The following is a 13167-nucleotide window of genomic DNA, read 5'->3' as shown; positions in this document are numbered from 1 at the left end:
AAGCTCTACAGAAGGCAAACTGTCCCATGCTGTAAAGATACAATAAAAGATTGTAGTTTTTACAAAAGAAATAACTTTGCAAAACACATTATAAATACTTCAGTATGTATAAAAAATGCTTTTATTAAGTAGTTATACTACTTGTAATTAGTAAGCTTTCATAATTGAACTCTGTTAGACTTGAGAGAAATTCTCATACAACCCTCAAGATTACTGTAATGATTTTAAGAAAGCTCCATGCTCTTCCTTATGAAAAAATAAATAAATAATTAGTTCAAAAGCAATGAAACAAACCAGACCGAGTGTTACAATGTTTTTTAATTCACTTTCAGTTGAATGACTAAGAAATTCTTGATGTTTTAAATCCCAAAAACCAATGTACAAGAATTGGAGTTTATGTTAAACTTTATGATTAATACTTCTTTTTGTAAAAGCAATATGTATTAATATAAAAAAGCTGCAATGTCTAAAAACTTGAGAAACAAGCTACTTCAACTGTATAATGCAAAGAAGTGCAGTAAAATGAAGTTTCCTATGGACTGCTTCTGTTCGAGTTTGGACTCTGTCTTATGTTCTTCGTAATATGAAAAACTCAGCACAGAGTCCAAACTTCATATCTAAAACCAGCTAAAAGGCAGGAATAGCCCACAGGAAACTATTCAACAAATGTGCTAAAATCTCTAAAGGATGTTTGTATCAAAATTGACAATTTTTTATATACATGTAGTAAATAAAGACAGTTGCATAACACTTCATCTTGCCTATTAGAACAAACAGTCTAACATTCAAGTGGTAAATGGGTGTTGTGTGGTTAATATACAGCCACATCTGTGTTTCATGTATGTCATAAACTTGTATAAATATGTATGCTTCATGCTTCATGGAGTATATTCTTTGAAGTCCCTACATTATTCTTTGATTCCACATGTGAATGATTGTGAGGAATTACACTTATTTTGTTAAAATTTTGCAGCAAATGTACCATGTGCTGTTTTATTTCATAACCAATTAACAAAATTTTTGGAATGTGTAATTCTAAACTGTTTACCGATGCACCAAACTAACAGTGCAGTTTGATTATACTTTCCAGATTTTTACCATGTGTCACAAAATATGTGATTTGTTGAATAACTTAGATTCTTCTGGTGTGTCCTGTTAAACATGTAAAAGCTGCTTTCAGGCATCCAGTGAACATTTTTGTTTTTCATAATTTACATAAAACTATGTACTAAATTGTGTTATGTACATTTTGATGAACTAAAACTTAACAGTTCATTTTAGAAGCAAAGTAACTTCAAATAGTGTTCATTTAGGTATACAATAATAACTTCAATAAATCAGATATTGATCCTCTTCCTATCTGGAATTAAAAACACAAATTCTGATCATACACCATCAAATCATGAACTAAGTTTCCTTTTCACATTATCATAATTATTTAGAGTAAACCTGTACACTGGGACATTTTTCCGTGTCTGCCAAATTCTAGTAGTATAAACCCTGAAGATTATCACTGAGTTACTTGGGATCATATTATTATAATGAAATAGTTTACATAATTTTAATTGAAAACTGTTAATTTGCCTATTCACAGAAAGGTTTTGCATAAAAAAATTATAAAAAATGTATAATTGTTTTGTATAGCTGTGTAGAGATCATATATGCTTATAGAGCTTATTTTGCTGACAAGAAGGGGGGCAGCTGCCCCAGAGACCGGCAGTGGGATATTCCAAAGTTTGCTAGAAATGCACAATAATTAATGAGCTAAAATGACTATTGCTTTTTCATGAAGACATTTGTCACCTAAATTTTCTTATGAAAAATCAGCAAAAATTAATAGATAGAATGAAAAAGGGGCCTGATGATATTACTGACCCTGGGGCCTGAGCTGGCTCTCGACGCCCCTGAATTTAGGGCTGTGTTTTCTAGAAAGGAATATGAAGATATACACATTCAAGGTTAACCAGGTGGCATTGAAGCAGTGTCATATATTAATTTCTTTTAGCTTGTTAAAAGAAACCAATTGATGACGTTTGAATAATAATCACACATTTAATGTCACTCGGATGGAAAATTTGATCTTTTGATTTGTACAATGTACATTACTAAACAAAAGTTGTATAAACAAAACACATACAAACACCACTAAAATCATAAATAACACCTTCCATGCACTGGAGCAGACAATTATGGTAAAGCATTGGAAGGGGAGAAGGGCATTTAGAAGCTGTATTGCTTCAATAAAATGTACTGAATGCTTAGCGTATAAGACGTAAGAGAAATGTTATATTCGAATAAATATGAAAGGTAAAATACAATCAGCACTTATAATTTTAACATTGAAAAAGGAGCACTAGTGTAACTCTACACCCCTCCCACCTCACCAAGGTGCATGCTTTATTAATCAACAATGATGTTAAAACAAAATGTGACTAACAACAACAACACCCTCTCTTGTATCCTTTTTTAAAAGGTCCATATTTAATTTTTAATTTAACTGTTGGTGTTACTCTGTTTTGTTTAGCTATTTATTATTATTATTCATTAGGTGTGTTTAATTGATCAACAACTTTATGTTAAAAAAAGACTCTTAATCTGCTTGGAACTGACTATTAAATAGATTTGTTTTGCTTAAGTTAGTTGCAGTTTTTTTAACTGGCTGCAATAGGAAGGAGACTCTTGCAATGCAAGCTTACTGTATATAGCTAAATGAATGTCACACAAAGTATCAACTGTGTGTACATAAATAATGTTCATTTTATATTATTCCTGAATATATAAAAATGTTATTACAGTTATACATAACATATTTTTAAACTATACATGAACATTTTATTTCACTTATATGTATCATCTGTAAAATAAAAATGTTTCTCAATCAAATATTTTCTAGTTATTATGGTGATGTCAATAATAAATTGTGCAAACTAGTATTATCGAAGGTTCAAATCTTCATTCAGTAATGCATTTCAAACACCTTCAAAAACTCAAACCCTTCCTTACAGCCCTACAGTTAGTCATTGAAGAAAGTTTCAATAATTCTTTACGTATCATCATAGCTCTACTGGAATTTTGATATTGATGTTCTAAAGATGACTTAGAGGTTAAATATATGACCATAAAAAGTTAACGATTAACTTCAAAATTCTAATCTGTATATCTTTTTGTATACCTAATTTCAATTATATGTATTTTAAAAAAACAATACAAGTCAAATTGTATTTTTTATTTTCTTATAACAGTATTTTCTTGTTTTTAAAAATATGTCTTGTTGTAATATAACTTCTTATTTTTCAAGATCTTGTAATAGCAGTCCTGGTGTCTCTTGAAATATTGCCTTTATATACTAAGATTATCAAAATAAATCATTTAAGTTTGGTAACTTTCAATGGGCTCATGTCTTTTACACAACCTTTTAACCCCCACGTAACCATGGTAGTATACATACTATAAGTCTGAAAGTACTTAATGTATCTCCACAAAATTTGGCAAGTTTTTGGTAAACATTACAAGGTTTTTGTAGACAAAAAATCAGAATTTTCCACTACGTATTTTTACTAAAAATTTTTTCTATAAATATATGAAGTCAGAGTGTTGACTATTCCAAGTGAAAAGTGATTTTCATGTTAAAATTAAAAATCCTTTTTTCTAATCTGAAAATTTTAAAATTTAATTTATGTAATCAATACAATCTCCTATATAACTATCAAACATATTTTTTTTCCAAAAAACTTTATATTTTATCTGTTATTTTCTCTATCATAACTATATGGGGCCAGTCTATTTGACCAACCTCCTAACCACCATAAAAATCAGAAAATTAATCTAAACTATCCTTTTTTTTTTTCTCTAGAATGACTACAACTTGTTAAAGGAAACCATAACTATTTATCCTAAATAACTTTAAGCTCATAACATTATACATCTATTTATACTTAACTTTATCGTTTTATTGACCTTTGAACTATGCCTAACTAATAATCCCACCACACAAGTTGTAAATTACTCAGTGAATGTGTAACTCAAGTTACCACATTGAATGAAATAATACACAAACTGCTTGCATGCATACCTCGTGAATAATTTTTTATTATTATTATTTTTTCATTATCTTACCTAATCTAATCTTATCAAACCTAACAAGTTTCTAACCTTCACATTTTAGTACTTTTATAATTCTAAATAAAGATTACACATGAGAAACAAGAAATATGGTACTTACCTGGGTCTTCGTCTTTTTTTTTTGCTGTTGACTGTCAGTGAAACGTATACCTATTTGTTTATACTAATGGTACTACTACACTAAATAATTTTTATCTAATTATGTAATGCACCTAAGAACACAGAGTAATAACATCCAAAACCATTGCAATTTTTTTGGCTTTCTAACTATGCAATAAGAGCCTTTAAAATTTCAGCTAAACTTGTTAATGTGATTCCCATGAGAAAATATTTGAAACCGAATGACAAAATACACAATATCTTGTACAGAAAACAACATAATATATGTAATTTGATAGGTTGAAACTTTGGCTTTCTATTGGTTATAAATAATATAATATAGAACATCAGAGAGAACTATTGGCAATTTGTGAAAGAGAGTATGTGATAGGTGGGCATAGCAAGTTTATGGCTCCTTAAGCAAATAGGATTGAAGGCTATAAAAATTGGGCTTTGCCCGAGTAATATCTATATAATGATAAGTAATTTACTATAAATTTCATACTTCTCGGAGGGGTGTTAAATAAATTAGAGAAAAGAGAAGACCTATAGAACAAATGCCACAATTCTCAATCTAGGGGAGATTGAGGATTTAAAAAAATATTTCCTTATAAAATTAAAATCTTAAAACTTATATAATATTAAAATTTGATTTATTAACTATGCTTTGGTGCCAAGTTTATTTGTATACACTGATAATATATGAATGTAATGCAAAAAAAAAAGATTATGACATGCAAACTTTGGCCTAGCCATTGTGAAAGGGTTAAAAAAGAACTTCTTTCAGGACTACTCCATAAAGATATATAAATACAACTTCCGACAATCATCTGCTTTTAACACTTATTATAACAAAAATTAAACAATAATAAAATATTCGCTCACAAAATAAATTAATCAATAATATCTAAACTAAACAGTCTTTTATATCATGACATTTTAAATTAATTTCTATTTCAAAAGACATGATATTAGTGCTTGAAACATTAACATAGCTAAATGTACAAGTACTACTGAAAATGCACATGCAATGTACATGTACAGCTTGCTTTAATATCTCCCACTGTGTTTAATTTCCTCATAACCTTTGTTTAGTTTAAAAGATGTTGATTTTTTTTTCATTAACAAAACTATATCTATGCAATAAATGTAATGATTATATTTTCAAGACATCAATTGTAATAAAATCAAATCATAATTACTATGTTAATATTTAAAATTATTAATATTTAAGCAAAAATATAAAAAAATTAACTCAATTCACATATAAGTAGCCCAAAAAACTTATTTATATCTTTTACTGTATTTGTGACAAATGCTTTATTTGTTGGGCCAAACTATCTGTTACAAACACAAGTACACGCAATGTTTCAATGAAAGTGTGACAAAGACTTGCCTAGGGTCTGCTTTTACAAAATACATGTAATCATAGTCTGGTACCGGAGAGATCTGATCTAGAAACTGTTCTTCACTCATGGATGGTGGTAGCCTCCTGATAACAACCTGAAAGAAGAAAAACACTTTATTTAAAACTGTTTCAAAGTTCATATGCATCATAAAAATGGTGTTGCATTTATAAAAATTTCAGATAGTTCTATACATTATTAAAAATACATTGCCAATTTTCATTATTTGCCTCTATTCTAATAAAACATTTTCATGTATATAACGCATCAACATACTACACAAATTAATCATTTTCCAATATATGAAATTCCTACACCTAAAAGTAACAATTAACTTTTAACTTTAAGAACAGACCAAACCTTTTTTGGGCATGATATACAGAGACAATGTATGTTCCAAGCAATTAATTATGTGCAGTATTCAAAACTAGAAATCAAAATTCTTATATTTATCTAAAAGAAATAACATCAAACACTCTATACAAAGATATATGCAATGCATTACACTTTCAATTTTATGATGAGTTGGTGTACCAGTAAATGAAAAATAGAAATGTTAGCTATGATTATGAACTATGTATGAGGTACTGAAACTGTTTTATATAACTGATACATACTAGATTAGTGTATCATATCAACTTTATGCATATAATCTGTTTTACTAAGATTAAAAGGCACGTGGCACATGTTAGCACAGCTCATCAAAGTTCAAATTTCTCTACAAAACTACAGTATCATCAGTACAACTTTAAATACCCTTCAATTTCATGTCATCTGTAAATTTAACAAGTCATCACTGAAAATGAGAAAAAGCAAAGAATCCAGAGTAAAACCTGAGGTACACCACTTGTAACATTAATCCACTATAACTCAACCCCATTAATAGCAGACTTCTGCCTTCCACTCTACCATCCAAGTAATTATTTTCTGTCCCAACAGATGCACTCTTCTTATGAAGTCTCTTACGCATCACCAAGTCAAAAGTATTTTGAAAGTCCAAGTGTTTTAATAATTAGTTTGAGTTTTAGGTAGGGCCTCCATCCTTTTGGATAAAGCATCCCAAATGATGTTGCATACATTCACCTTCAGAAAGTTTTTCAAATAAGGAACCTCAGTGGATGTTCATTAGTAGCATGGATGCTTGTAGAGTTGAAGAAAATGTCAAGTGGACTGAAATTTTAATTAGTGGTTTAAAGCAGTGATCATAAATATATACATTTTTCTTTTCAATATGAAAATGTGACAACCGAGGTCTCCTAGCATCTGTTGTTCATCATTTACATTACTGCTATGAATACAATTTTTGGCAGTTAATACTCCTATATTTATGGATGATATTAAAATGCTAGAAAGAGCTTTATTGTTAAAAATTCATCACTTTTACCAAGTGACCTTTAAATCTTAGTCAGTGAATCAATGTGTAGGAGATGAGTTTTAAAACATGGATGAGAAAGTTATATATTTAGGGTAAGGAAATTTGGAAAAGATTACTTCTTGTGTGAGAGGTGCATTGATGTTCGTAAAACACTGATTGTTTAACTATGAAAAAAAATCCAAACATGGTTCTTGGCATGATTTTTAGGGATTTTGAATTACAAAAAAAACTTGGGAACTTTGTACAAAACTCTAGTAGGTTCTCATTTAGAGTAGTCTGTTAAGCTTTGGTCTCTTTGCTACACAAAGAATATCAACATTTTGGAAAAGTAAAACAGAAGCTGTTAAAAATGCTTCTTGTTTAAGTCAATTAAAATATGTGGAGAAGCTCAGAGTTTAAAGCTAACTTTTTAGGAGCAAGACAAATTATGAAAGACTTGATTCAGATGTTCAAATTTTTTAGAAGTTCGATAGTTATTCTATGAAATGTCTGTTTAAGTGGTGGAAAGAAAAGGTTCACAAACCTGAATATTAAAAGTACTGGTTTAAGTTTTGGAAGCTCATATGGAGACTTGTTCTTATAGTTATATAAATAATTTTTGGATTAAACTTATATATTTATGTGATAGTTAGCCTGATGACATGGTTTGTGCTTTAAAATTCTGTTAGACATGTATATGGATGTAAAGAGCTATATTTAAGTTTGTATGAAGAGTAATTTCAATGGACTTAATAGCTTTCTGTTATAATGCAAAATTTAAGGGCAAAAAGATTATTGTTCCATCTAGACCACTTCATCCACTAAACTTAAAAAAGAAGCTCAAATCCAGTCCTTATCATTCAAATATTTAGCACACCTTCCCTTAAACTCCCTTAAATTTACTGCATCCATCACATCTGGAGGTAATCCATTCTGTAGGCCAACCACTCTGTTAGAAAAATAAAATTGTATTAGCTGAAGATTACTCCTACCTTGCCAAAATTTATATTTGTGTCCCATAGTCTTACTACTATCACAGTTAAGTATAAAAAAAAAGATGATACATCAACACTATCAATTCCCTTTACAATTTTAAAAACCTCAACCAGGTCCCCTCTAACTCTTCTTTTGCAAACTATGAATTACCTAAAGAATTTTAAACCTCAATCGGATCCCCTCTAATTCTTCTTTTTTCCAAACAAAAAGAATTTCAAGACCTTATGCTGTCCTTGTAATTTGTACTGACTTTAAAACAAAAATTCATTAAAAAATCAAATTGTTGATTTGATAAGGTGAAGTATCGAGTATTAACACTAGTAGTACTACTACTAGTAAACAGCTTCAGTATGTTATTTATAATTATATTTATACGCACATTTTTAGTATTTTAAATTAATTTTCTATAAACCATATAGCAGCACTCATTAAGGTACATTTTTATGAAGTGAGACTGACAAATCTATTTCACCTTAGTCTGAAAATTCTTCTCTTTCCTCTCTCGTTCAAAACGTTGTTGTCGAGTCATAGTATTACTAGTATTCGTACCAGGGCCTGGATGATTCGTAGATGTAATGTTTGCCGCGTTAGTTTTGGTTTTTCCATTACCAACAGCATCCTTTGAGTTTGAGCCCTCTTTTTGAGTTTCTAAAGTCATTCTAAAGTTCAGTTTTTAATTGAACTGGGAACAATAGTATATAAACATAAATGAAGACAGTCACCTTCACATACTAACGAATTTATTATTTCCTAAACATAACTCGTAAAGTTGTGCCTAGCGCCACCTATCGTTTATATGTGGCAAATATTGATGCAAAATCAATTAAATGCAGAACTCCTTTCGCACCACATGATATTTTGAAGGCAAACGTTCAAAATGCACTGTTTGCATATTTTCGCAGCTTAGTTTAAGTGAATTAAAAATTGACAAAAACTTTTGTTATGTCGAATTATGTAAAAATGATTGGCCAATACATTAGTTCCACTTACACCTGACAAAAAACAAACAAAAAAAAACATGTTTCTGCTACTAAAAAAGGCAACTATTTATGAGTAATTTGACGATGCTGATTCTAAAAATAATGTTGAAAATTATTGATTACCTTTGGTTTTCGAGTTATCATAGATTTATTAAAACGAAAAGTCATGAATCAGATCATTTAGTTCTTCTAAGTGTGATCAGATGAGGCAGTTTATATTGAGGTGCCACAGAAATATAATTACTAGAAGAAGAGGATGAAGATGATTCAATATCTTCTTTACAGGAGAACTCATCTGTTTCCCAATTAGCTGGTGGATGTGGCACTAGAAGACCATCTTTATGACGTGCTGATTTCATTGCAGATGCATTATCTGGATATTTAATGCATTGTTTAGTTTTGCCTGATTATCCAGAAACATTAGTCATGCAAAAATAATTGTTAGTTAGATAATTTTTATGCTAACGCCATGTCATGGGAACTGCAAACGGCATACTTGCTCTCTCCTTTTTCAGCCAGTGTGTCAAGCCTAATATGCAAACTGTACAACACACATATGGAGCCCAATGCTTTTCTTGGTCACCAATTTTAAACTCATAATAGTGTTAGTAAGCTACCTTTACCTTGTGTGTGATGTTTTACCTTTGTGAAAGTGTAATGTATTTTTCAGAAATGTAGAAAAAATTCTTTGGGTGATTATTGCACTTTTAGACTTTATTTCAACTGGAGGCATCCAGTACTTCAAATGACTTTCCAAAAAACATAAAAGAATTTATGTTTACAGAACTAGAATTTAAAAGATTAAAAAAGAAAGTTTTGCGAAATTTGATTATATTGTGGGTACATGATGTGAGGAAGAAGATCGGACTTTGTTTTGACTGAGCGCCGATCGAGGCGAAGTGACAAACAAAGTGAATGAGAGGCAACTGAGAAAGAGTTGTCTGACTCCGCCATTTTTATGCTCAGTCGAGGGACTTATCGAATGTTCTAGCAAACTGAGCACGTGAGGGTTTCGTGATTCCCGGGCGTAGCAGGTTAGCATGGGAATGAAGCAAAAGTGGTGTAATTCGTTACAGTCACATCGAGAACAAAGAGCATATATGAAGAATATATTAGAAAGTTTACACTAATCAAATGCAGTCAGTTTTTGAAATTATAAAAAATGTATGCCTTTTGCTCATTAAAATGTCCAAGTAAACTTAATTTCACAGCATAAATTTATTGTACTGAGTTGATTGCATGATATTTCACACAGTGCTGATAAAATATTGAGATATTACAATAACACAAAATCTAGTGGACAAATTCTGACTGGAATTTTGAAATCAGCAGCATCAAATTACCCCGAATCACTCGGGTTTTCTCCATTAGCAAATTGTTTGTTGTCCGGTGTTATGATCAAGAAGATTTGGATACTTTACTTTTCTCTCGACAGTTGCTCTAATTCTTTTATGATTTACAAAACACATGACATATGATACTTAATCCTATATTGATTTATTCGTTTTGTTTTTTTGTTTTTTTTTTTGCTGTTAAGCACAAAGCTACACAGTGGCCCAATAATGCACAAAACACATTAAAAAGGCAGAGGTTCATCAATAAAAAAAGGACACTTTTCGAGCATCGTGAAGCAAGCCCCCTTTTCTTTTTGATGGGGCGGGGCTAGAGTACACTATGGGGAATTTGGGTTGCCTCTATTACACATTGGGTAAAAATCCATAAGAAACAAACAGATGCTCTTTTATTTCTGTTCAGTTGGTCTTATAAGCAATTTTATGATCTAAAACTAAGCAGCGAATTTTTGCGTATTAACACTTAATAGCGTATTACAATTATTATTATTTTTTACTGAAAAGTCCTACACGACTCTGTGTTCCATTTATTTTAAAGCTGCAATCTATTTTTTTTCTAATACCTTGCAGCAAGCAAGGTGTAGAATCAGATGTCTCTTTTCATGGTTGTTAATAATTTTGATGACAGAAAAAAAGAGCACTTTAAAGGTATAAGGACAAAAAGCAAGGGGTTTGAACCCACCCAACCACCCCTGTGCATGTCACTGCAATGGAATATTGTACTGTGGCCATAATGAGTATCGAAACCAGGTTTTTATCGCTATAAGCTGACAGACTTACAGCTGAACCATTGGAGGAGGGGAGGGGCACTCTTAGATCGAACCCTTCAGTTACAGGTAAAATATTTATAATAATTTTACCTAGCTTAAAACTATAAACAAGTTAATGGTTGGCATAATATAATAGAGAACCCCTTTAATGTATTGATCACCATTGGTTTTACCTCCGGTTATATTAAGTTATTATCATATATAGTTAATATTAAGTTTAGTTACCATATTTTATGATTACTTTCTTTCCCATATTAATGAGTATTGTTGATTTCACATCTAAGTCGTACTGTTATCATTGAACATTGTAGAGACATGCCGTGTTTCCTTTTTGGCTTTTGCAGAAGATTTAAGGCTCTTCATTACTTCCTGTAGCGAACGTTATGTGTTTGTTACAGAGAATAATTAAATTACGAGTTTTAGTGTTTTAGACAAACTACATATTACGTTTAATATGTTGTTTTTCTTTGCATTACATATATTATTGTTATATTTTCATGGATAGTTCAAGTATTATTTTATTTTCTTATTTTGTTAAACATTAAAATTTTGTTGTACTATGGGAAAATTACTGATACTAACTCTACACATTTTAAACAGTAATATGCTTCTTCTAAGTTGTCATAGATATTGTTACGTCTCCGTTTGTTAATTAACTTTCCGTAACTTCGTTCCGACGAAACTTTAGCGACACAAGTCCTTACTTAATAAAACTGGTTTATTCTTTCTGAATATAACTTTACGATACACTTGATTCCAACATTCGCGCTAAAACAAACGCTATAACGAACTTCAACAATACGTCTCTCTCTGACTGCAGTTCAATTACTCACTACCTTCACACATATTATTGTCCCGTCACATTGTCACCCTCTTTTATATACCAGACTACTCTATATCTAGTAAATGCTAGAGCATTCGCCAAGGTACAGGATAGTTCTAGAAACGTGGCGTGACACTAGTCATGTGACTTCGCTGACGCAACAATATCACTCTTCTCTAACGTTGCACAGTAGGAGTGGCTTAATGAGTTTTCTTCGGTCAAAAGTTATTTTAGGTAGAACTGGAGAAAAACAGGCATGTTATATTAACGTTACACTTTTCAAAGATGTTTACTTCTACAACAGTAGTTCGAGCCAACATTTAGTATTTCTATGTTACCTAAGTAAAATATATTATACTGTTTATATATAGTTACTTTCATTATCAATATCCGTCATATAGTTTAGTAGATCTAATGTCACTATTTTTTTAACTTAATATTTTTTTATTAGTATACTTTTATTATAAATATTGTTTCCATTGTTTACTTAATATATGTATTTAGATGTAACCTAAATATCCTAACATGGCGAAACCTCACGAGATATTATTGCGTTTCTTGCCGGAAATATATTTAATAGTGGTGAAACTGATGAAACAGCTATAAATCACAGCGATTCACACACACTAGCTCGAAACAGAATCGTAAATTACCGGGAATCATTTAATCACGCAGGATTTCCCTGCCAGGTTTATAAAAAAAAGAGGGCGTCTTGAACAAACTCGGGCTTGCCCGATAATTCATGATCATTCGAGAAATTTCATGCACGCTACCAGCTCCAAACGCGCCAGCAGCGTCATGTGACTTCCGCTGTCGTAACACTGCACCTTCCTTAGTATTGTTCGTCCCGAACAATAGCCACTTACATTAAACCAATAGATAATTAACAATAACTTAATTAAATGTACAGAATTTACAAACAAAATTAAAATACAACAAAGTCTCTTAATTTAACAGGACGTTTCTTCTTTCGTACTGGTCTCCGTCTTATTGGCTTCTGCTTTACGTGGGATTCATTTGCTCCATCAGGAAGTGTCCCATTATTGGTAACAGTCACATCAGTGGTAGTAACTTCATTAACGGCTTCACTGTTTTTCCTTCCAAAAAACCGGGTAGAGTTTCTTCTTCAACACTGGCTCTTTCAGGTGACACGTCTTCAGCAGCGCCATTTGTTCTGTTGTTCATTTCGTTTCAACTGAAATGTCCTGGACTGTGACAACACCAAAACCTGTTGGCATGCACCATCTTCGGCTTACCTCGCCGAT

The 13167-nt window shown here is 31.1% G+C and overlaps 1 protein-coding gene across 1 annotated transcript in view; it reads right to left on the bottom strand.

The window, feature by feature from the left end:
* Positions 1-8751, bottom strand: part of LOC106464690 (regulator of nonsense transcripts 3A-like) — a 17540-nt gene extending 8789 nt beyond the window's left edge. The window contains 3 exon segments of the mRNA XM_013924847.2: positions 10-29; positions 5618-5724; positions 8450-8751. Of these exon segments, the coding sequence (XP_013780301.1) occupies positions 10-29; positions 5618-5724; positions 8450-8635 (313 nt within the window). The 5' untranslated portion in view covers positions 8636-8751.
* Positions 8752-13167: the final 4416 nt, after the last annotated feature.

The sequence above is a fragment of the Limulus polyphemus genome, unplaced genomic scaffold, assembly GCF_000517525.1.
Source record: "Limulus polyphemus unplaced genomic scaffold, Limulus_polyphemus-2.1.2 Scaffold1720, whole genome shotgun sequence".
In the NCBI taxonomy this organism is placed as follows: Eukaryota; Metazoa; Arthropoda; class Merostomata; order Xiphosura; family Limulidae; genus Limulus; species Limulus polyphemus.
Note: the sequence above shows the minus strand (reverse complement) of the source record. Positions and strands in the feature narration are given on the sequence as shown.